The sequence below is a fragment of the Chiloscyllium plagiosum genome, chromosome 23 (genome assembly GCF_004010195.1).
Source record: "Chiloscyllium plagiosum isolate BGI_BamShark_2017 chromosome 23, ASM401019v2, whole genome shotgun sequence".
NCBI classification, from domain to species: domain Eukaryota; kingdom Metazoa; phylum Chordata; class Chondrichthyes; order Orectolobiformes; family Hemiscylliidae; genus Chiloscyllium; species Chiloscyllium plagiosum.
The window spans coordinates 57,918,876-57,940,806 of record NC_057732.1 but is presented as its reverse complement, the minus strand read 5'-3'; the positions used below and the strand labels follow the sequence as shown (position 1 = coordinate 57,940,806).

Below are 21,931 nucleotides of genomic sequence, written 5' to 3'. Positions count from 1 at the left end.
CAGCCCAGCTCTGCATCATATTTAAGTCCCTTTGCAGCCGACAAGAGCCCTCCTCACTATCCACAACTCCACCAATCTTCGTATCGTCTGCAAATTTACTGACCCACCCTTCAACGACCCCTTCCAAGTCATTAATAAAAATTACAAACAGCAGAGGACCCAGAACTGATCCCTGCGGAACTCCACTTGTAACTGCTTTCTATCCATTCTATTCATGTCCCTCATAATCCATGCACCTCTGTCAGCACCTCCTCAACTATCTCTGCTCCAAAGAAAACAATCTAAACTTATCCAGCTCTCTTCATTGCTGAAATGCTCCACTCCAGGCAACATCCTGATGAATCGCCTTTGCACCCCCTCAAGTGCAGCCACATCTTTCCTATACTGCGGTGACCAGAACTGCACACAGTACTCCAGCTGTGGCCTGACCAAAGTTCTGTACAGCTCCAATATAACTTCCCTTCTCTTATCATCCATGTCACAGCTGATAAAAGCAAGCATCCTGTATGCCTTCTTAACTACCTGTAAACTTGTCATGCCACCTGCAAGGATCTATGATTAAGCATCCCAATATCCCTGTGTTATTCTGAACTTGCTAGAAACCAGATTCTGGAGTCCTGCCATTCATTGAGTATTCCCTTGTTTTGTTCCTCCTTCCAAAGTTCATCACCTCACATTTATCAAGGTTAAATTCCACATGCCATTCATCTGCCCAACTGACCAACACATTCCACCTCACTTACAACCACCCAGTCGATCTTTGTGTCATCTGCAATCTTACTTGTCGTGCCCCCCATATTCTCATCTATATAATTTATGAATATCACAAACAGTAAGGGACTCAGTACTGGTCTCAATGATGTGCCACCGCACACCTGGTTCCAGTCACACAGATAGCCTTCTACCACCACCTTCTGTCTCTAATCATTAAGCCAATTTTGAATTCAACTTGCAGATTACCCTGAATCCCATGAGCTTTTACTTTTTCCATTTTCCCATGTGGGACCTTGTCAAAGGCCTTGCTGAAGTGTGACTTTGGCTACAGAAGCTTCACTAAACTTCACCAATGAGATAATATAGCATAGATTTGACTTGCTCCATGGTTACAAAGAGTTTGCACATTTTGAGGGGGTTCGGCATCACGTTTGCAAAATAGGACATGAGACCAGTAATTCTCTGTTATATCAGACGTGACAGTTGAGTGCTGAGTAGCATTGCTCCACGAACACCACTGATTGACCCTGCACATTTTACATTTCAGATGCGTTAGGCTTGTAATAAGCAAGTAGTGTACGTAAATTAACAGTCTCCACCCACTCTCAGTTACACACGTCAGCTGTATACTTTGGAATATAAAATGTTCAGAGAGTATGTTCATCAGTTTCTCAAGCAATCCACCCAAATTCATTGAAGAAGGATGTATTCAAATTATCAAGGCTTGGTATCACCTGTGATTAACATGGGAACTATGAATTAGACATGTTTACTCTGCCAATGGGTGTAGATTTGAACAGCTGTGACAAGAGTTTTTATCTGCAACCATGCCAGGAGCCGCTTGTTTATAAACATTCTATATATGTGCATCAAACAAAAAAACATGGTAATTGTGCTTAGTAATAACTACTGACGACATTTTGAGGATCCACCCAGTTACCATCTGAACATGGACCCACACCATGAAGTGCACTGGACCCTGGCACCACTGAGAAGTTCAAAGTATCCACGCTGTTTTGCATACTAACATTTCCATCCAATTATTTTTCTTAACTCATTAATCTTTCGCACTACATGATAATATGCTGGAATTACCATGAATAACTCTGCTGATAATCATAGAAAACGCAAGGCAGGAGTTTGGGAAATAGACAAAAACTGCTGGAAATACTCAGTAGCTCAGACAGTAAAGGGAAAGAGCAAACGTTTAAAGTCTTAATTTATCATCTAACAAGGGAGTTAAACTGACATTAATTGTTGCCAAATGCTTTGTGACAACTAGTTGTACCTCCTGAAAATATCATATCCTCTTCCTGGGAATATGAGGCTCTCTTTACTTTGCATTATGGCCTAAGTGTGATATTAATGTGAAGTGTGAGGATAATGGACATGTCTAATGAAGGACAATTGGAGTTGTGGCGTATGAAATCCAATTTGTGAAGTTGGAAAATTGTTAAAAACAAGGTTTTGGAAGTGCTGAAAATAACTTGAAGGAGAAGAGATTGATTCTAGTTTGCACTCAGTGGCTTTGTCACGCCTCATCAGCAGTCATAAACTTGGAATGATGTTCTGCAGGCTGGTATTGCTTTGTGAATAGAACTGTTGCAATGGTGTGAAATTGGTGCTATGAAGCATGTCTGCCATTTTTTCCATCACTTGCTATTTGCCTAAAATGTCTTGCTTCCATGTTATAACCTGTTTGGATTCTAATATCATCTTGTTCTATTGAAGGAGTTAATTTACAAACTCTCGTAAATAAACTTTGTCATTTTTCTTGCCATTGCCTCATCCTCAGACATACTTTTATTATCTCCATGCTAGAGTACTCCAATGGTTTTCTAAATATCTGGCCCATGTTACATAGTCCCATCTAAGCCTTTACTTCCTATATTAATTCTCAATAAATTCCATTCACCTATCACTCTTCAGCTCACTAATTCCCAGATTAGCAATATGTTCATGTTTGGAAATGACACAGGACTAATAATTTGGAGCCCAAGATAGAGCCCTGGGGAAATGAATAAAAATTTCAATGCAACTGGGAGAATTCAAATCCTATGATTAAATCTCAGTTAAATTGAATTGAATTTATTGTTACATGTACCAAGGCACAGTGAAAAGCTTTGTCTTGTGAGCAATACCGGCAGATCACGTAGTTAAATAGCATAGATAAGTAAATAATAGGTAAACAGCAGCAAAAACACCGGTACAGGCGAATGCTAAGAGTTTGTGAGTCCATTCAGTATTCTAACAACAGTAGGGTAGAAACTGTTTCGAAAGCGGCTGGTGCATGTGTTCAGCCTTCTGTACCTTCTAATATCAGTAACTGTAACCATGACAGCTATCATCGACTTGTTGTAAAAACATATCACTATTTTAGGGATAGGAATCTGCCATCCTTAACTGGTCTGGCCAACATGTAATTACAGATTAACAGCAATGTGATTAACTCTTAACTGTCTTCTGAAATGGCCTCGAACAAATCACTCAGTTCAATGGCAATGAATGTTGACCTCGGCACTGATGCCCATATACCATGAAAGAATATACCATGGGTGGCACAGTGGTTAGCACTGCTGCCTCACAGCGCCAGGGACCTGGGTTCAATTCACATCTTGGGCAACTGTCTGTGTGGAGTTTGCACATTCTCCCTGTGTCTGCGTGGGTTTCCTCCGGGTGCTCTGGTTTCCTCCCACAGTCCAAAGATGTGCAGGTTAGGTAAATTGGCCATGCTAAATTGCCTATAGTGTTAGGTGCAGGGGTAAATGTAAGGGAATGGGTCTGGGTGGGTTGCTCTTCAGAGGGTCGGTGTAGACTTGTTGGGCCAAAGGGCCTGTTTCCACACTGTAAGTATCCTAATCTTCTAATAAAGAAAAGAATTCTCATTCTTGTGTTCAGATCTTTCCATGGTCTCACCCACTTTCTATTTCTGCAGACCAGAAACTTCTGTGATCTTGATGTTGCACAAATTCTGGCATCTTGTGTATCACCCTATGAATTACATGCCAGTCAGTCTCACATTGGTGGTGGGCAAATTATTGGAGAGGATTTTGAGAGACAGGATTTATGATTATTTGGAAAAGCATAGTTTGGTTAAAGATAGTCAGCATGGCTTTGTGTGGAGCAGGTCTGCCTCACAAGTCTTACTGAATTCTTTGAGGATGTGACAAAACATTTTGAAGGTCGAGCAGTGGATGTGGTGTCTATGGATTTTAGCAAGGTGTTTGATAAGGTTGAAAATGTGTTGCTGGAAAAGCGCAGCAGGTCAGGCAGCATCCAAGGAGCAGGAGAATCGACGTTTCGGGCATGAGCCCTTCTTCAGGAATGAGGAAAGTGTGCCAAGCAGGCTAAGATAAAAGGTAGGGAGGAGGGACTTGGGGGAGGGGCATTGGAAATGTGATAGGTGGAAGGAGGCGAAGGTGAGGGTGATAGGCCGGAGAGGGGGTGGGGGTGGAGAGGTCGGGAAGAAGATTGCAGGTCAAGAAGGCGGTGCTGAATCCCCTTTGATAAGATTCCCCATGGTAGGTTCATTCAGAACATAAAGAGGCATGGGATGAAGGAAAGTTTGGCTGTCTGGATACAGAATTGGCTGGACCATAGAAGACAGAGGGTGGTAATAGTTGGAAAGCATTCAGCCTGGAGTTCGGTGACGAGTAGTGTTCCACAGGGATCTGTTCTGGGACCTCTGCTGTTTATGATTTTTATAAGTGACTTGGATGAGGAAGTGGAAGGATTGATTAATAAGTATGCCGACAACACGAAGGTTGATGGAGGACTTTTGTAAGTTGCAGTGGGGTATTGATAGGATGCAGAGCTGGGCTGAGAAGTGGCAGATGGAGTTCAACCTCAAAGTGTGAAGTGATTCATTTTGGAAGGTCAAATTTGAATGCAGATTTCAGGGCTAATGGCAGGATTCTTGGCAGTGTGGAGGAACAGAGGGATCTTGGGGTCCACATCCATAGATCCCTCAAAGTTGCCACCCAAGTTGATAGGATTGTTAAGAAGACATATGGTGTGTTCACTTTTCTTAGCAGGGGCTTTGAATTTAAGAGTTGCAAGGTGATGCTGCTTTTCTACAAAGCCCTGTTAGACTGCACTTGGAATATTGTGTTCAGTTCCAGTCGCCTCATTATAGGGAGGATGTGGAAGCTTTAGGGAGGGTGCAGAGGAGATTCATCAGGATGCTGCCTAGACTGGAGGGTATGTCTCATAAAGGTTGAAAGAACTAGGGGTTTTTTCATTGGAGCAAAAAAGGATGAAAGATAACTTGCTAGAGGTTTACAAGATGATGAGAGGCAGAGATAGAGTAGACAGCTAGAGGCTTTTTCTCCAGGTTGGAAATAGCTATCAAGCGGGGGCATAATTTTAAGGTGATTGGAGGAAGGGTTAGGGAAGATGTCAGAGTTAGATTCTTTACACAGAGAATGGTGGGTGTGTGGAAAGTACTGCCAGCGGTGATAGGGACATTTAAACAATTCTTGGATAGGCACATGGATGATCGTAAAATGAAGGATATGTGAATTAGTTTGATCTTAGAGTAGGATAAAAGGTGGGTACAACATTGAGGGCCGAAAGACCTATGCTGTGCTGTACTGTTCTATTTTCATTGCCTTGTCAAATTATTGGGATCTGTGCCCTCAGCTTATGAGGCCCTAAAATCTGGAATTCTCTCACTTCCTGTCTCTCTCTCTCTCACACCCCTTTTTCAACACAAGGCAAGGCTCTGACCTGTGTTAATTTTTTGTCTGAGTGTAACAGTTTGGATTTTTTTTGCATTAAAGATGTTGTATAAAAGGCAAGTTACTGGTGAGAAAATGTGTTTGGGCATCTTCATAAGATCCGAAATTGCTTATGAGAATGGTCAATCTGCATTCCCTCATTTAATAGTGCTGTTTATTAGGACTGCAGCAATAACTGTCTTTATTTGACTGAGTTCAACCTCCTATATGAGATGAGAAAAATACTTTCACAAAAATGACAAAAGATCAGTTGTACTGACTGGTCAGCTCTGGCTCAGTCAAGCTCAAATTTAACCTAACTCGAGACCTAAGTGTGCTTCCAACAAGGTCAGTGTTGGAAGCAAGAACAAGATCAAGATAAAATTTAAGTCTGACATTTCGTCTGACAAAATTCACCCATTGTTCCTGCTAGAAAGTGCAGGTATGACAATGCCATTAGGCTACTTTAGGTTGAGCCACCATATTGAAATAATCTGACATTCACATTCCAAAATTTTGGATGCAAGTTTAATTCCTTTTAAGATCTTATGGCAACAGCTGCTGTCTAAAGTTTATGTTTGTTAGACGAGACAATAATTGCCTCCTTGCATAATGAAATCCTCAGCTACATTGAGTTTCCCAGTTAAATTTCAGAACTCACCATGTTCTGAATCTACCTACCTTGGTGTAGCTTGGTTGTTGGCTTGAAATGCAGCTCTGTGCTGGATTGCCTGTCTGCAGATTAGTGTTCAGAAGCACACTCAGCAATGCAATCAACTCCTCCCAATGTGACCCTTTCTCTTCAGGAGGTTCAGAGAGACTGCTAACCAACATCCTCACCCTGACATTTCATGTCAACTCTCCATTTTCTGATGTGAGTTTTGGTTTGTAACCGTAATAAATTTCTCAATCAAAATTATCCTCCCCCATTTGTAGGTTAAAGTTCAGCAGCTACAGGTTATTAAAATTAGCATAAGAAGACAGCCTGTTCTGGGGTTGATCCAGGTCACTGGTGGCGTTGCTATGGTGCAGCAGTTGCTAAAGATTCCAATTTTCTGAACAGTTTCGTTTGCTGGCATTGTTTCAACACCAGCAGCTTGGAATACTTAACCCTTTGTGGGCTGAAGATTTTTTAAATTGTGAGCTCAGTTATTTATGGACCCTGTCTTTCTCCATTTCTGTTTCCGATGGTTAGTTTGCACAGTTTGATTACAGTAGGAATTACTCATGTGAGATTAGCATACGAACATGGCGGCAGTGGTATTGGGATGTGGTTCTTGACACAGGATGAAAGAAGGGCTGGTTGAGCTGAATTATCTGTTTCTGTAACTTTCTTGGTTTAAGGTTTAATCAAAACATTAGCACCTTCAATATTGCAGTACTTCCCTCAGCACTGCATTGGAATACAAGTGTCAGTTGAAAAAAATTTAGGGGATAATGATCATTGTTCTTAAGTTCCAGGCTGTCCATAGAAAGAGTAAGAATAATTAACAGGAAAGTCACCTTCAATGGTGTAGGAATGGATCTCGGCCAAATCAATTAAAATCAAGCGGTAACAGAAAAAATGGTAGCTAAACAATGGGCTACCTTCAAAGAGAGAGTTTATAGTTAGAATGTATTTCTTTAAAAGGGAAAGATAATACAAGCTCATCTAGAACTCCCTGGTTGACCAAAGAGATAAGAATTTAGGTAAAGTAGAAAAAGTGTGCTTGACAGATTTCAGGTGGAAAATAAGTTCAGGCAGAATTTAGAAAGTTCAGAGAGAGAAAAAGCAAATAAACAAAGAGGAAGCATGAAGCGCTTAACAGCTCATTTAAAAGGTAATTCCAGAGTCTTGTATTGACATATACTTGCAGAAGGATTGAGAACAAGAGGCACAATGGTTAGCACTGCTGCCTCACAGCACCAGGGACCCAGGTACGACCCCAGCCTCGGGTGACTGTCTGTGTGGAGTTTGCACGTTCTCCCCGTGTCTGCATGGGTTTACTTTGGGTGCTCCAGTTTCCTCCCAAAATCCAAAGATGTGCAGGTTAGGTGCATTGGCCATGCTAAATTGCCCATAGTATTTGGTGCATTTGTCAGACGGAAATGGGTCTGGCTGGGTTACTCTTCCAAGGTCAGTGTGGACTTGTTGGGCTGAAGGGCCTGTTTCCACACTGTAGGAAATCTAATTTAATCTTAAAAAAAACAAAAGTGACCAATGGGGTACCGCAAGGATCAGTACTTGGGCCCTAGCTACTCACAATATAGATAAATGACCTCGATGAAGGAATATTTCCATGTTTGCTGATGACACAAAACTGGGCAGGGTTTTGAGGAGGATGCGAGGAGGATTCAGGGTGCTTTAGATAAGTTGACCAAGTGGTAGATGGAATAGACCATGCCTAATTATGAAGTTATAAACAGAAAGGAAGAGTATTATTTAAAAGTTGATATATTCTGGAAGTTTAGATGTACAAAAAGATTTGCTTGTCCTCGTACATCAATCAATTAAAGTAGACATGTTGTTTTCATTCATAGTCATAGAGATGTACAGCATGGAAACAGATCCTTCGGTCCAACCCGTCCATGCCGACCAGATATCTCAACCCAACCTAGTCCCACCTGCCAGCACATGGCCGATATCCCTCCAAACCCTTCCTATTCCTATACCCATCCAAATGCCTCTTAAATGTTGCAATTGTACCAGCCTCCACCACTTCCTCAGGCAGCTCATTCCGTACACATACCACCCTCTATGTGAAAACGTTGCCCCTCAGGTCTCTTTTATATCTTTCCCCTCTCAACCTAAACCTATGCCCTCTAGTTCTGGACTCCCCCACCCAGGGAAAAGACTTTGTCTATTTGCCCCTCATAATTTTGTAAACCTCTAGGGAAAACAGTCCCAGCCTGTTCAGCCTCTCCCTATAGCTCAAATCATCCAACCCTGGCAACATCCTTGTAAATCTTTTCTGAACCCTTTCAAGTTTCACAACATCTTTCCGATAGGAAGGAGACCAAAATTGTATGCGATATTCCAACATTGGTCGAACCAACGTCCTGTACAACCCCAACATGACCTCCCAACTCCTGTATTCAGTACTCTGACCAATAAATGAAAGCATAGCAAATGCCTTCTTCACTATCCTATCTACCTGCGACTCTACTTTCAAGGAGCTATGAACCTGCACTCCAAGGTCCAGTCTGAAAAACAATCCTCCTCCACCACCCTCTGTCTTCTACCTTTGAGACAGTTCTATATCCAACTGGCTAGTTCTCCCTGTATTCCATGAGATCCAACCTTGCTAATCAGTCTCCTGTGGGGAACCTTGTCGAAATGTGAATTTTGCCCGTAAGTAATTCAATCCAGGCGCCCATCTCACCACCAGCACTCCCAATCCTTACATCTGACCAGGAGGTCTTGTGAAGCCAAGTGACATCCACCTTTCCTATGAATCCCCTCCTCTCTCAACCGAAATTGCCGCTACAATCTCATCTATGAGATAGAGCTAGGATTTGGAGCAAAGAAATTCTAGAATAGAAGGCGCCAAGTCACAAAGCAACTCTCTCCTCACTCTCACTCTGAGATGTGGAATGAAATGAAAGCTGCAGCCTGTGTGACCATGTATTTCGTGTTTTACTCTGCCTCCCCTTCCAACATCCCACACCTCCCCTTCTGATTGTTTGCTTTCAGATTCCCAGGAACTGCAACTGGGAACCTCAACACAACCATGAGGAAAGCAGAAGTTCAAACTCAGGTCACTGGTGAGAAGGCATTGTAACTTGATCATGCAAGTGGGCTGCTGGGAAAATGGGTACCCTTGTGTGCCAGCAGCATTGATGGTGAGTTCTGCTGCAGGAATACAGATGAGGATATTATGGGAGGCCTACAAAAGAAAATGGATGGAAATGCACACAAGATGCTAGGTGGACTATCAGGCCATGACAGCTTATCAAAAAATATGGAGAAAGTGAGGACTGCAGATGCTGGAGATCAGAGCTGAAAATGTGTTGCTGGAAAAGCGCAGCAGGTCAGGCAGCATCCAAGGAGCAGGAGAATTGACGTTTCGGGCATGAGCCCTTCTTCAGGAATCCTTCAGGAAGGGCTCATGCCTGAAACATCAATTCTCCTGCTCCTTGGATGCTGCCTGACCTATCAAAGAACATGGACAAGCTCAGTCCCAATGTGGCAGAGGACAGTGCACAGAGCTTGGATCCATTTCCATTGTGGCTGTGGGAGCCAGTTCCTTGACTGCAGCAGCTGACAAGACTGTGATATAGTATGTTGTGCTCACTGTCTCAGCCTCTGCTACAGTACAGGCAGAAGCCAAGAAACACCTCAATATTGCAATGCAAGTTCTGCCTGAGGTTATGCTTGGTGCCATGCAGGCTCAGACTGCTGCTAACATGACTGTGGATCCCAGTACTCAAAGGGGTTTTTAGGCTCTAGCAGCAGTCCAGCAGCTTGTCCTCCAACAGATCACTAGGAATATTGGGGTGCAGCCTAGGCGAGTGACAGAGGTACCATGGAACATAAATTGCTGTCCTCTCTCAGGACAACAGCGTTTGTGCTCTCACTGCAGCTACTCCAACAATTCCTTTGCAGTTGTCCCTTACCTAGTCAGTCCAGACAGCTGCTGTCTGTTGTGAGATGGTGCAGTCTGAAGCCAGGCTCAGAGTTTCCCAGGAAATCCTACAAAAACCACCGACAGTCTCCCCCTTTGGAAGTCAGGTGCCTTCCACTAAAAATATTGAAACCATCATGTCTTAGAGTCTACAGCTTGGAAGCAGGACCTTCGACCCAACTTGTTCACAATTAAAGTAGTCCCACTTACCTATGTTTGGTTCATATCCCTCCATATCTGTCCCATCTATGTATCTGTCTAAATATTTCTTAAATGACAAAATTGTACTCGCTTCTACCACAACCTCTGGCAGCCCATTCCAGACACTCACCATCTTCTATGTGAATAAATTGCCTCTCTGGACACTTTTGTTTCTCTCCCCCTCACCTTAAACCTATCCCCTCTAGACTTAGACTTTTCTACCATGGGGAAAAGCGTTAAACTATCTACCTTACCTATGTCTCTCATGATTTTATAGACCTCAGTCTCCTATGCTCTAGGGAAAAAAGGTCCCAGCCTATCCAACCTCACCTTATACCTTCAACTTTCCAGTCCAGGAAGTATCCTACTAAAACTTTTCTTCACTCTTTCTAGTTTAATAATATCCTTCCTATAGTAGGGTGGCCAGAACTGCACACAGTACTCCAAATGTGGCCTTACCAACGTCTTATACAGCTGCAACAAGAGATCCCAACTCCTCTACTCAATGCTCTGACCAATGAAAGCAAGCAGTTAGCACTGCTGCCTCATAACTCCAAAGACCCGAGTTCAGTTCCACTCTCGGGCAATCTTCCTTGTGGAGTTTGTATGTTCCACATGTGTATGTGTGTGTTTTCTCCCAGTGCTCCAGTTTCCTCCCAGAGTCCAAAGGTGTGTAGGTTAGGTGGATTGGCTGCGTTAAATTGCCAACAGTGTCCAGGGATGTGTGTAGGTTAGGTGGATTAGTCAGGGCAAGTTCAGGGTTACAGGGATGGAGTGGGCTAGGTAGGCTGCACTTCAGAGGATCGGTGTGGACTCGATGGGCCAAATGGCCTACTTCTGCACTGCAGGGATTCTATGATTCTAAGCATGCCAAAAGCCTTCTTCAGTACTCTATCTACCTGTGAATTCACCTTCAAGGACCTATGATTTCTGTTGTCTAATGCTTTTTAAGGGCCCTACCATTGACTGTGTAAGTCCTGCCCTGGTTTGACCCACGGAAATGCAACACTTACCATTTATCTAAGTTAAACTCCATCTGTCACTCATCAGCCTACTGGCCCAATTGATGAAGATTTCATTGTACTCCCAGATAACCACCTTGACTGTCCTCTATACCACCAATCTTGGTGTATTCTGCATGCTTACTAATCATGCCTCCTAAATACTCGTCCAAATCATTTATATAAATGACAAATAACAGTGGGCACAGCACCAATCCCCATGGCACACTGCTGGTCACAGGCCTCCAGTTTCGAAAAAAAAACAGCTCTCTACCACCACCCTCTTGTCTTCTACTGTCAAGCCAATTTTGCATCCAATTAGCTAGCTCTCCCTGGATCCTGTGAGATTCAGCCTTACTACCAGGCAGTACCTTGTTAACCATTGGGATAAAGCTGTATAGGAACACCAGGACAGGCACTCGGACAGTTGATCAGTTTACATTTGGCTGTGTTACTGAATTAAGATTCCATGATGCAGATATTTGTTGTGTGGACCTGTGTGGTCCAAATTGAATTCACCAATGAAGTCATGATTGAACTCACCAAATTGAATTCACAGCTGTCTCCCTGCCTGTGTAAAACCAGGATAGCAGTTCATCACTTGATTCCAGCACACACAAGTCCAGGGGGCACTTTATTCTGTTGCCATGTGTGGTGTGCTGGAAATAGATGGCATCACAAGGCTCAATGTAGTCTCATCATAAGCAACAAAGATGAGATTTCCCTTGCTGTTCACTTTTTCAAAATTATCCATAGAAATGATCTGCTTCTATTGAATGTTACGACACGGAGGTGAACCTTTTCTGTTAATTAAACCAAACACTCAGAAAAGCTTGCCTCGCCTCGTAATCTGTTAAAATGAGTGACAGAGAACTCCCAAATTCCACTATTTAAAGAAAGTAACATAAATTTATTTTCAAACTCTAAAAGTGAACATTAAACAAAACTATTAACAAATCTAAGCCCCCCCTTTCTCTTAACTGCTTACTATCTGCATCCAACTCTATAACAATATGCTGTTCCAATAAGATACTTATTAAAATTACATCAGCTTAATTTCAAACCACGCCGTCTCTGTCTTCTTCTGTGTTTTCACTCTTTCAGCTGCTGATCTCCCTGGGTTGTCATCCTTTTTACTGAGAGTATATTTTACATGAAAAGGTACCTTTGACACAGAGTGTTTTCTAATTTCTTTGAGAGTGGCAATTAACTCTCCAGGAGTTTCTCTCTCTATGGGAGTTGCTCTCTGACCAGTTTTCAAAATATCTGCTTTCTTAAAACCCCCAACATTGATCGTCTCATTGGTTTGATGTTGGCAAAACAATAAGTTCCACCTCAACTGGTTTCTAGTGTCCTGGGCATAACTTAAGCTGGTTAAATTCAAATTGTTGTCAAAACAGCAACCAAAACTCAGGTAGCTTTTTAACAGCCAAATGGTATATATTTTCAATATTCCAGTACACTCTGGGATTGCCATCTAGTCATATGCTTGTAACATCTCAGTTCAGAACAGCATTCTCTCTCTCTCGTAAAGGTGCAGTACATGTCTTCAACTTCATAGCATGTCTGTTGCAGTAAAATTGTTTGCGTGCTCCTTACTCAGGAGGTAATTAATGTTATCAATAGACAGACAACATAACATTTTCTTATTCCAACATTTTTAATCACTGCATTATGAAAACATCTAACAAGAGAAATTGACAGTAACCTTAAATTCAGAAATACCCCACTGACCTACTTTGATCACATCATCCTTGATATCTGGAAGTACCGAAGTTTTACTGTCCATTGGAAAATCCATGTTCACCAGGACTTTACGCAGATCAGACTCCAGGCTAGAAATTAAATGGACAGTTAACACTGGAGTGGATAAGAAACACAGGAATTCACACATTAGCATGGACATTAACTTACTAATTACACTTCAGTCTATATCATGAAACAAAAAAATATTGCTGGCAAAACTCAGCGGGTCTGGCATCTGTGGGGAGAAAGCAGAGTTAACATTCCAAGTCTGGTGACACTTCATCAGAAATCATCAGACTTTCTCATGATGTCATCAGTATGTATGCTGAGATACAAATTATTTACATTTGTTTAACAAAACTGTACCCTGAGCTGTCTGACAATAAAAATTCCTATTTTAAACTGAGAACTAAATTGCTAAAGTGTTTGACCTATATCCTCCCACAACACTGGATGTACCTATTTGAGAAGAAATAGTACTTCACCTTCTCTTGAGAAATAAGGCCGGGCAAGTTATGGAGGTGTCAATGGGGAGCACACTGGGCAAGTGATCATAATTCTGTTAGTTTTAAAATAGAAATGGTAAAAGATAGAATCGATCAAAAAGTTTAAAGTTCTAAATTGGAATGCAGCCAATTTTGACAGTTTTAGACAGGAATTTTCAAAAGTTGATTTGGCGAGGCTATTCTCAAATAAAGGGATGGTTGAAAGTGGGAGCCCTTTAAAATGAGATTACCAGACTTCAGAGATAGTATGTACCAGCAAGGCTGGTAGGTGTAGGGAATGTTGGAATATTACAGAATTTGAGGCTCTGGTCAATAAAAAGGAGATATATATCAGATAGCTTAGAATGAGTGAACTCTAGGTGAGTAGTAGGAATATACTAAAGAGAGAAATCAAGAAGGCGGAAAGGGGATATGAAATAGCTTTGGCAAAGGGTTTAGGAGAATCCAAAGAGATTTAGTAGTACATTAAGGGCAAAAGAATAACTAGGGAGAGAATGCACTCCATAACAGATTAACTTGGCCATCTATGTGTGGAATCACAGGAGATGGGTGAGATACTAAACAGATATTTCACATCAGTATTTACTGTGGGGAAGAACATGGAAGCTAGGGCACTTGTGGAAATAAATAGTGATGCCTTGAAAAGAGTTCATATTACAGAAGAGCAGGTGCTCAAGATCTTAAAACATGCAAAGGTACATAAATAAAGAACATAGAACATTACAGCGCAGTACAGACCCTTCGGCCCTCGATGTTGCGCCGACCTGTCATTCCAATCTGAAGCCTGTCTAACCTACACTATTCCATGTACGTCCATATGCTTGTCCAATGACGACTTAAATGTACTTAGAGTTGGCGAATCTACTACCATTGTAGGCAAAGCATTCCATACCCACACTACTAGTTGACAACAAAAGATGCTAAAAACCACAGCTGGTCAGGCAGCATCCATGGACACCGAGAAATCTAACATTTTGAGGCTAAATGAATTTGAGTTATTGGGAGGAGCTGAGTAGGCTAGAGATTTTATCCCTGAAGTATTGGAGGCTGAGAAGTGACCTCCCAGAACTTTACAAAATCATGAGGGGCATGGATAGGGTGAACAACCAAGGTCTACCTCCTTGGGAGGGGGAGTCCAAAACTAGAGGCCATAAGTTTAAGGTGAAAGGGGAAAGATGTAAAAAGGACCTGCAGGGTAGCTTTTTAATGCAGAGGATGGTACACATATAGAATGTGCTGCCAGAGGAAATGGTGGAGGCAGGTACAATTACAAAATGTAAACGATATCTGGATGGGTGTATAAAGAGAAAGGGTTTGAAGAGATATGGGCCAAATGCTGGCAAAAGGGTCAGATTGGAATGTTTGGCCAGCGTAGATGAGTTGGACCAAACAGTCTGTTTCCGTGCTGTTTTACTCCATGGCTCTATAACACATTCCAAACATTCAGTGTGCAGGCTGGGCTCTAGGAGACCAGCTAACCTTCAGTGTAGTGCAATCCATAGCAAGTAACCTACATTAAATTGCTGGACTGTAAACTGAACTGTTATTAATTTCCCTTCTTGGCCCCAGTCTTTACCCTCCTCCACTATGACCCGGTGACTTATGTAGTCTGTGATTAATGCACTGATCCATTGCCCAGCCTGTTTGAGTGAACTGCACAGTGGGGCCTCTCACTTTGTGCCAGAATCCTTTGTGAAAGTGTGCCCTCTGACCTTGAGCTAACCACCAAATCTCCCAGCTGTGACACGTTGAGCAGGGTGAAAAGGCGGAAGGGAAGAGACTGAGGTTATGAACTTAGCAATTTTTAAATATCCTTTATTACTGAAGCATTTCCACAACTGCCTTAATGCTGCTTCCCAATCTGACAAGAAGGGCTGCTGCTGGGCTGGGTAATGAGAGGCAGTGGTGAGTTAGCTGAATGCCACTATGCCTCGCCTCGCCTCGCCTCAGTAGTGGTGTAAGCATGCACACTCATTAAGACTAATGGTTCACCAAAGATTTAAAATCACAGCAAAAGCACGCGATTTAAATGAACTGGGAACAGAGTTTGCATTGTGATTGGCAGGAAGCTAGAGAAGTGATTGCTGGGCCTCTTGCTGAAATATTTGTATCGTGGATAGCCACAGGTAATGTGCTGGAAGACTGCAGGTTGGCTAATGTGGTGCCACTATTTTAGAAAGGTGATCAGGAAAAGCCAGGGAACTGTAGACCAATGAGCCTGACATCAGTGTTGGGCAAATTGTTGGATGGAATCCTGAGGGATAGGATTTACATGTATTCGGAAAGACAAGGACTGATTAGGGATAGACAACATGGCTTTATGCGTGGGAAGTCATGTCTAACAAACTTGATTGAGTTTTTTGAAGTAAGGAAGAGGATTAATGAGTGCAGAGCAGTGGATGTGATCTGTATGGACTTCAGTAAGGCATTCAACTGGGTTCCTCATGGTCGACTGGTTAGCAAAGTTACATCACATGAGATACAGGAGAACTAGCCATTTGGATTCAGAATTGGCTTGAAGGTAGAAGACAGAAGGTGGTGGTGGAGGCTTGCTTTTCAGATTGGAGACCTGTAACCAGTGGTTTGCCACAAGGATCTGTGCTGGGTCCACTGCTTTTTATCATTTATATAAATGATGTGCATGTGAACATAGGAGGTATGGTTAGTAAGTTTGCAGATGACACCAAAATTGGTGGGGTAGTGGACAGCGAAGAAGGTTACCTCAGAATTAGAACAGGATTTTGATAAGATGGGCCAATGGGCCGAGGAGTGGCAGATGGAGATTAATTTAGGTAAATGTGAGGTACTGCATTTTGGAAAGGCTAATCAGGGCAAGACTTATACACTTAATGTTAAGTTCCTGGGGATTTTTAATAAACAAAGAGACCTTGGCATTCAGGTTCATAGTTCCTTGAAAGTGGAGTCGCAGGTGGATACGACAGTGAAAAAGGCGTTTGAAATGCTTGCCTTTATTGGTCAGTGCGTTGAGTATAGCAGTTGAGTGGTCATGTTGCAGCTGTACAGGACATTGGTTAGGCCACATTTGAAATACTGTGTGAATTCTGGTCTCCCTGCTTTAGGAAGGATGTTGTAAAACTTGAAAGGGTTCAGAAAAGTTTTACATTTATAGCAAATGATTACAGTGTCATGCAACTGAAATGATATATTGAACAAACCTGAATAATCCAGGTTTGTTCAATATATCATTTCATTTGCATGACATTGTAATCTTTTGCTATAAATTGTGTGTGTTATGGTCTTATGCTCCATACCCACCTGATGAAGGAGCAACACTCCGAAAGCTAGTGCTTCAAATAAACCTTCAAATAAATAAATGGACTAAAACCTGGTTTTGTGTGATTTTCAACTTTGTCCACTTATGTTCAGGCATTTCTCCAGATAAGAGGAAGATTTCACTTCATTTTCAGAGCTAGCTTTTACTTATTTGTGCAATTAAATAAATGGTTATGGCAGCAGATTATTCTGAACAATTGGAAGTGATGGGTTTAGCAGTTCTAGTCTCTTATTTCCATGTAAACTCTTAAGGACTTACCAGACATGGTTCAAAATATTTCTGAAGAGCTTGCAAACAGTTCTGAAGCCAGGCTTAAGACAGAAATGGCCCTCTTTTTATAATCTTCATGCTGTCTGCATCTCCTGATAACCTGCTTAATTGGTCTCATTTCTGAAGCGCTGTTCCTTACTGCAGAATCAAATAGTTACCTGAGGGCATTGCACCCACAGGAAAATCTGATTTCTACAGTGTTCTCACTCATACAGTTCATTTAATCAGCCTTACAGTCCTTAATGGATAACATGTTGTTGAGATTTGGTAGTTTGAAGTTTGATGAGCTTCAAACTGTTGCCTGTAGCAATTTCTTTTTGAGCTCACATGACCTGTATCTGTCCAAACTGGTTTAGGGCTGCCTCATTGCATCTTTGGTCTCTTTGCAAAGTCTGCCATCTCAGCCACTGTCAGTTACCAATTTTTTGACAATCAATGATACTAAAGAAATGTCCAGCCTTTTTAGTTAGTCACTTCCTGCTGCCAGTAGGTCACTACCCCTGTGCCTATGTGACATTGGTCACAGTCCCTGGCCCTGTGTAATACCGGTCACCATCCCTGCACCTGTGTGCTGCCGGCCACTGTCGCTGCGCCTGTATAACGCAGGTCACCGTCCTTGAGCATGATATGTTTGCATTCGTGAATGACAGGTTACTAATTAGGAAAAATTATTTGAACATGAGACTTTTCTCTGTAAACTTTAAAATATTAAGGTATGATGTATTCAAGATGGGATGGATTTAATGGAGTACATAGTGATGATTGTTCCACTAATGTACTGAAAAAGTACAAATCTATTCCTTAGCCACCAAGCTCTGCCCTCTCCCTGGGTTGTCTGAGGCTGAACCAAACCATTCGTAAATTCAATGTTGGTTTAAACTCTTGAGATAAGCTTCTGACTACATTTCAACACCATCAACAAATTGCATAATTTTGTTTGCATTGCATCACTTGACTTCATGTCTGCCACTGCTCATTTGCTGTAGTAACCCATAACCTTTGCCTTTGTTATCTCTAGACTAAACTAATGCACTCCTGGCTAGATCCCATCTTCCACTCTAATAACCTTCATCATCTGAACAATGACCGATGTCAAACAGGCACAGAGACGACAACTGACTGGCAGCAAAAAGTGACTAACTAAAAAAGCTGGAGATTTCTCTAGTATCATTGATTGTCAAACTGATGTAACTGGTAACTGACAATGGCTGAGATGGCAAATTTTGCAAAGAGACCAAAGACGCAATGAGGCAGGCCTAAACCAGTTTGGACAGATACAGGTCATGTGAGTTCAAAGAGATGAAGAGATGCTGCTGGCATCCAATTTCCTAGATATGCCTTCTGTGTCTCCTGATCTACATTGACTCCAGTTCCTTTTTAAACTTCTTTTCCTTATTTTCAAATCCCTCTATTTCTATGACTCTTAGTCTTTGAGGTGTAGTTTGATGGAATCTTTCTGCAGGTAAATTTTCTTGAAGGAAGAATCCATAATTGCTAGTAATCGTTATATTAAAATATAAGTGGAGAGTGAGCCAAAGTTCAATTAGACAAATTCAATGTGGAGGGATGTTTTCCCATAAGGTTGATGGAATGAATATGCTTCTGTGACTTATCATTCTTTATAATTTGAACTAATTTATGTCCTTATTTATTTTCTCTAGAGATCTTGCAGACAATCCAGAACTACAGTGGGACCCAGAGCTCATTGCAAAACTTATCCTCAGATACATACAGATACATCACATCAGCTTGGTGAGTCCGAACTCTGCCTGTTTCCTCCTGTCACTTTGATTCCATTGATCAAAGAGCGGATTTGACCTCTGGGAGGAATGCAGAGAGAATATTTTCTACTTATGCAGATGCTTCTTGATTTTTCATCTTGGGATTCTTATTATTCAGCTGAGAATATTTGGTTATACACCAAATCACAACATTATCACAATGTTATGACCAAGACTGGAGGAGTGCACGAGCACTCAACCACCATATTCACAACATAAAATTAAAAATACTTTTTCCAGTTACCTAGATGACCAATTAAATATGTTATTGTTAGGTTATTTTTCTTGAGGTTCTTAGATACTTGATGCAACTGCAAATGCCAAGTTCTGTGTACAGCCAAAATTTATTAAGCAAGTATAAGCTTTTGGAGGATCACTTAACACTTTTTGCGATGCTTGTGGAGCGTGTCAAGTGAAGCTCTCTGAACAAGGGAACAGTCCTCCCTTTTATACAGGGTTTGACATCACAGTCATTCATGCATGCAAGATACAACCTCCAGCCATTCCTCCATAGTCACATTCACCCAAAAACAAAGTAATTAGATTATTTCCAGAAACAATGTATGATTAGGTTATTCCTTAAAACATTTAAAGTATTTATAGAGTATGATTAAATTGTCACATCCTGCCTGCAAGACAGAAAAACACACCTCCCAGGATATCCAATTTCTTACACGTCAGCAAAACGAATTAACCCTTTGACATCTTATTTCCTCCTTTTTATCATTCCATGATAACCAACTAAAAGGCGCTACCAGCTTATTCATAAGAACCTGACGGCCAGTATTTAAGCAAGTTATTGATACACAACATACAATGATAACAACAATAGTCCATGCAATAGATAGGATCCCCAGGATCCTCCCACGTGGAAAAAATGTGTTCACCAGTAAAGTTCTTAAATCCACAGTCCTTAGTGACCACTCCAACCCCTCCAAGATGAGTGGAAATGAGCCAGTTATCCAAAATCTCCTTCAGTAAACTCCAACCTGAAAACGGAATTCAGTCTGCCCTTGCACACACTCCATGGAGAAATCTGAATTCTTGAATAAGGGCAGTTATATACTTAACAAAACTGACGAGACTTCTATCCTTGTGGAGATGCTTCAGGTGGAGGATACCAGTGCATCTTAAGCATGAAGTGCGGCAGCTGCAGTAGCACGGTAGGTAAACACAGTATTCTTTCCTGCTTCTGCTCCCGCTTTGCTGTCAAATGTAACAAAGCCACCTGGCTGTTTTGATGTTAGCTTGATCAGTGAACCTTCATATCACTTAAATGTTCGAAGGAGAAGGTAAAGCTCATGTGGTTTAATATCCATAGGAAGGCCACTGACAAAAAGCGTACGGACCTCCTCCTCATTATTGTTAGCTTCTTCACTTTTCACACTCATGACTGGGGAGCTGATTGAATCCGTTGGATCAGGTTGTGGAGAGGCGGGTGGTGGTCTGAAGCGTGCTTTACCTGTGAGTGGAGAAACTCTAGAGAAGATGTTAGCTGCTGAAAGTACCTTTGCATTTCCTTTCTCATTCCTTCCTTGCCAAGATGGATATCAGTATGAAGACAGTTCCACATTTAACTATACTAAATTGTCTGCATGTTTCAACATTCTCAGTCATCTTGAAGTCTGTTACTTTGTTCACTATTTATGACATTATCAAGTTTTATACAATCCTTAAACTTCTAAATTGTACTGCCTAAACAATTTAGTCATTTATAAACAATAATAAATAGTCCTAAAATCAAACCTCTGGGACCCCATTCAGGTCCTTCAAAAATTATTTTCTTTTAACAAATTAATACTTGCCTAATGTGAAAGCTGTTAGGTAAAGTATTTCACAGTTCCTGATTTCTAACTAAGTTTTTTCTTTAACTTTATTGACTTTATGCTTAGTTGTAATAAAGTTTAATTTCAAGTCTCCTACTTTCCTGATCACGAAAGCAAGGTGTTACCAGCAGTATTCACATTGAAATCTTTCCTTGAAGTTTAATTTTTTTTTGCTGCTGTATCTACTAGTCAATCTTTAAACTGTCCTGCCAGCTGAGAATCATTTAAATTGAACTGTTGGCAATTGCTAGACTCATTGCATTGTTTCCTGTCTAAAATTACAGTAAGCACTATACTAGTTAAGTTCTTGTGTCATCTCACACACAAGGATCTCTAATTCTAAAATGTTGAAAGTAATTGATAGACATAATATGTTTTATATAGAATATGAAATCAATACACAAATATTTCAATTTTTTTGTTACCAAAATAATAGCTAATAGTATTGTGTAAACTTATAGAAAACGGAAATGAGTAGTCACTTAACAAAGCAAAGCAACGTATGAATATTTTCTAAACAGCTGCAATTTAAGTTGACATCTATGAACTGAAACTTAAAATGATAATAAAAACAGAATAAAATTAAATTTTCCAGGTTTTATTAGCATTGGTAACAAAACATCAGGTATACACACTTGGCCAACTGGAGTGACCCAGAGGCTTTGACGCAAAGTGCGAATACCCATGCGGAAAGATGATCCAGGGAGGGATTAGACAGCCATGGCTGACAAAAGAAGTCAGGAAATCTATCAAAGAAAAAGAGAGATCCTATAAAGTGGCCAAGAGCACTGGGAAATCAGAAGATTGGGAAGGCTACAAAAACAAACAGAGGATAACAAAGAGAGAAATAAGGAAGGAGAGGATCAAATATGAAGGTAGGCTAGCCAGTAATATTAGAAATAATAGTAAAAGTTTCTTTCAATACATAAGAAACAAACGACAGGCAAAAGTAGACATTGGGCCACTTCAAACTGATGCTGGAAGCCTAGTGATGAGAGATAAGGAAATAGCAGGAGAACTTAACAAGTACTTTGCATCAGTCTTCACAGTGGAAGACATGAGTAATATCCCAAAAATTAAAGGGTGTCACGGGGCTGAGTTGAGTATGGTTGCCATTACAAAAGAGAAAGTGCTAGTGGGCGACATCCTAAAGTTCTGAGGGAGGTGGCTGAGGAAATAGCGGAGGCATTGGTTGAGATCTCAGCACTGCAGGTTCCCCGAACGGATCTGTGGTGGTACTGTGGAGGGAAAATATTGAGACCCACCCTA

At 41.3% G+C, this 21,931-nt stretch overlaps 1 protein-coding gene across 2 annotated transcripts in view; it reads left to right on the top strand.

The window, feature by feature from the left end:
• Positions 1-21,931, top strand: part of pigl (phosphatidylinositol glycan anchor biosynthesis, class L) — a 79,935-nt gene that overhangs the window by 31,350 nt on the left and 26,654 nt on the right. For both annotated transcript variants that reach the window (XM_043714226.1, XM_043714225.1), the window contains exon 3: positions 18,717-18,807. In XM_043714226.1, the coding sequence (XP_043570161.1) occupies positions 18,717-18,807 (91 nt within the window). The remainder of the gene's footprint in view (positions 1-18,716; positions 18,808-21,931) is intronic.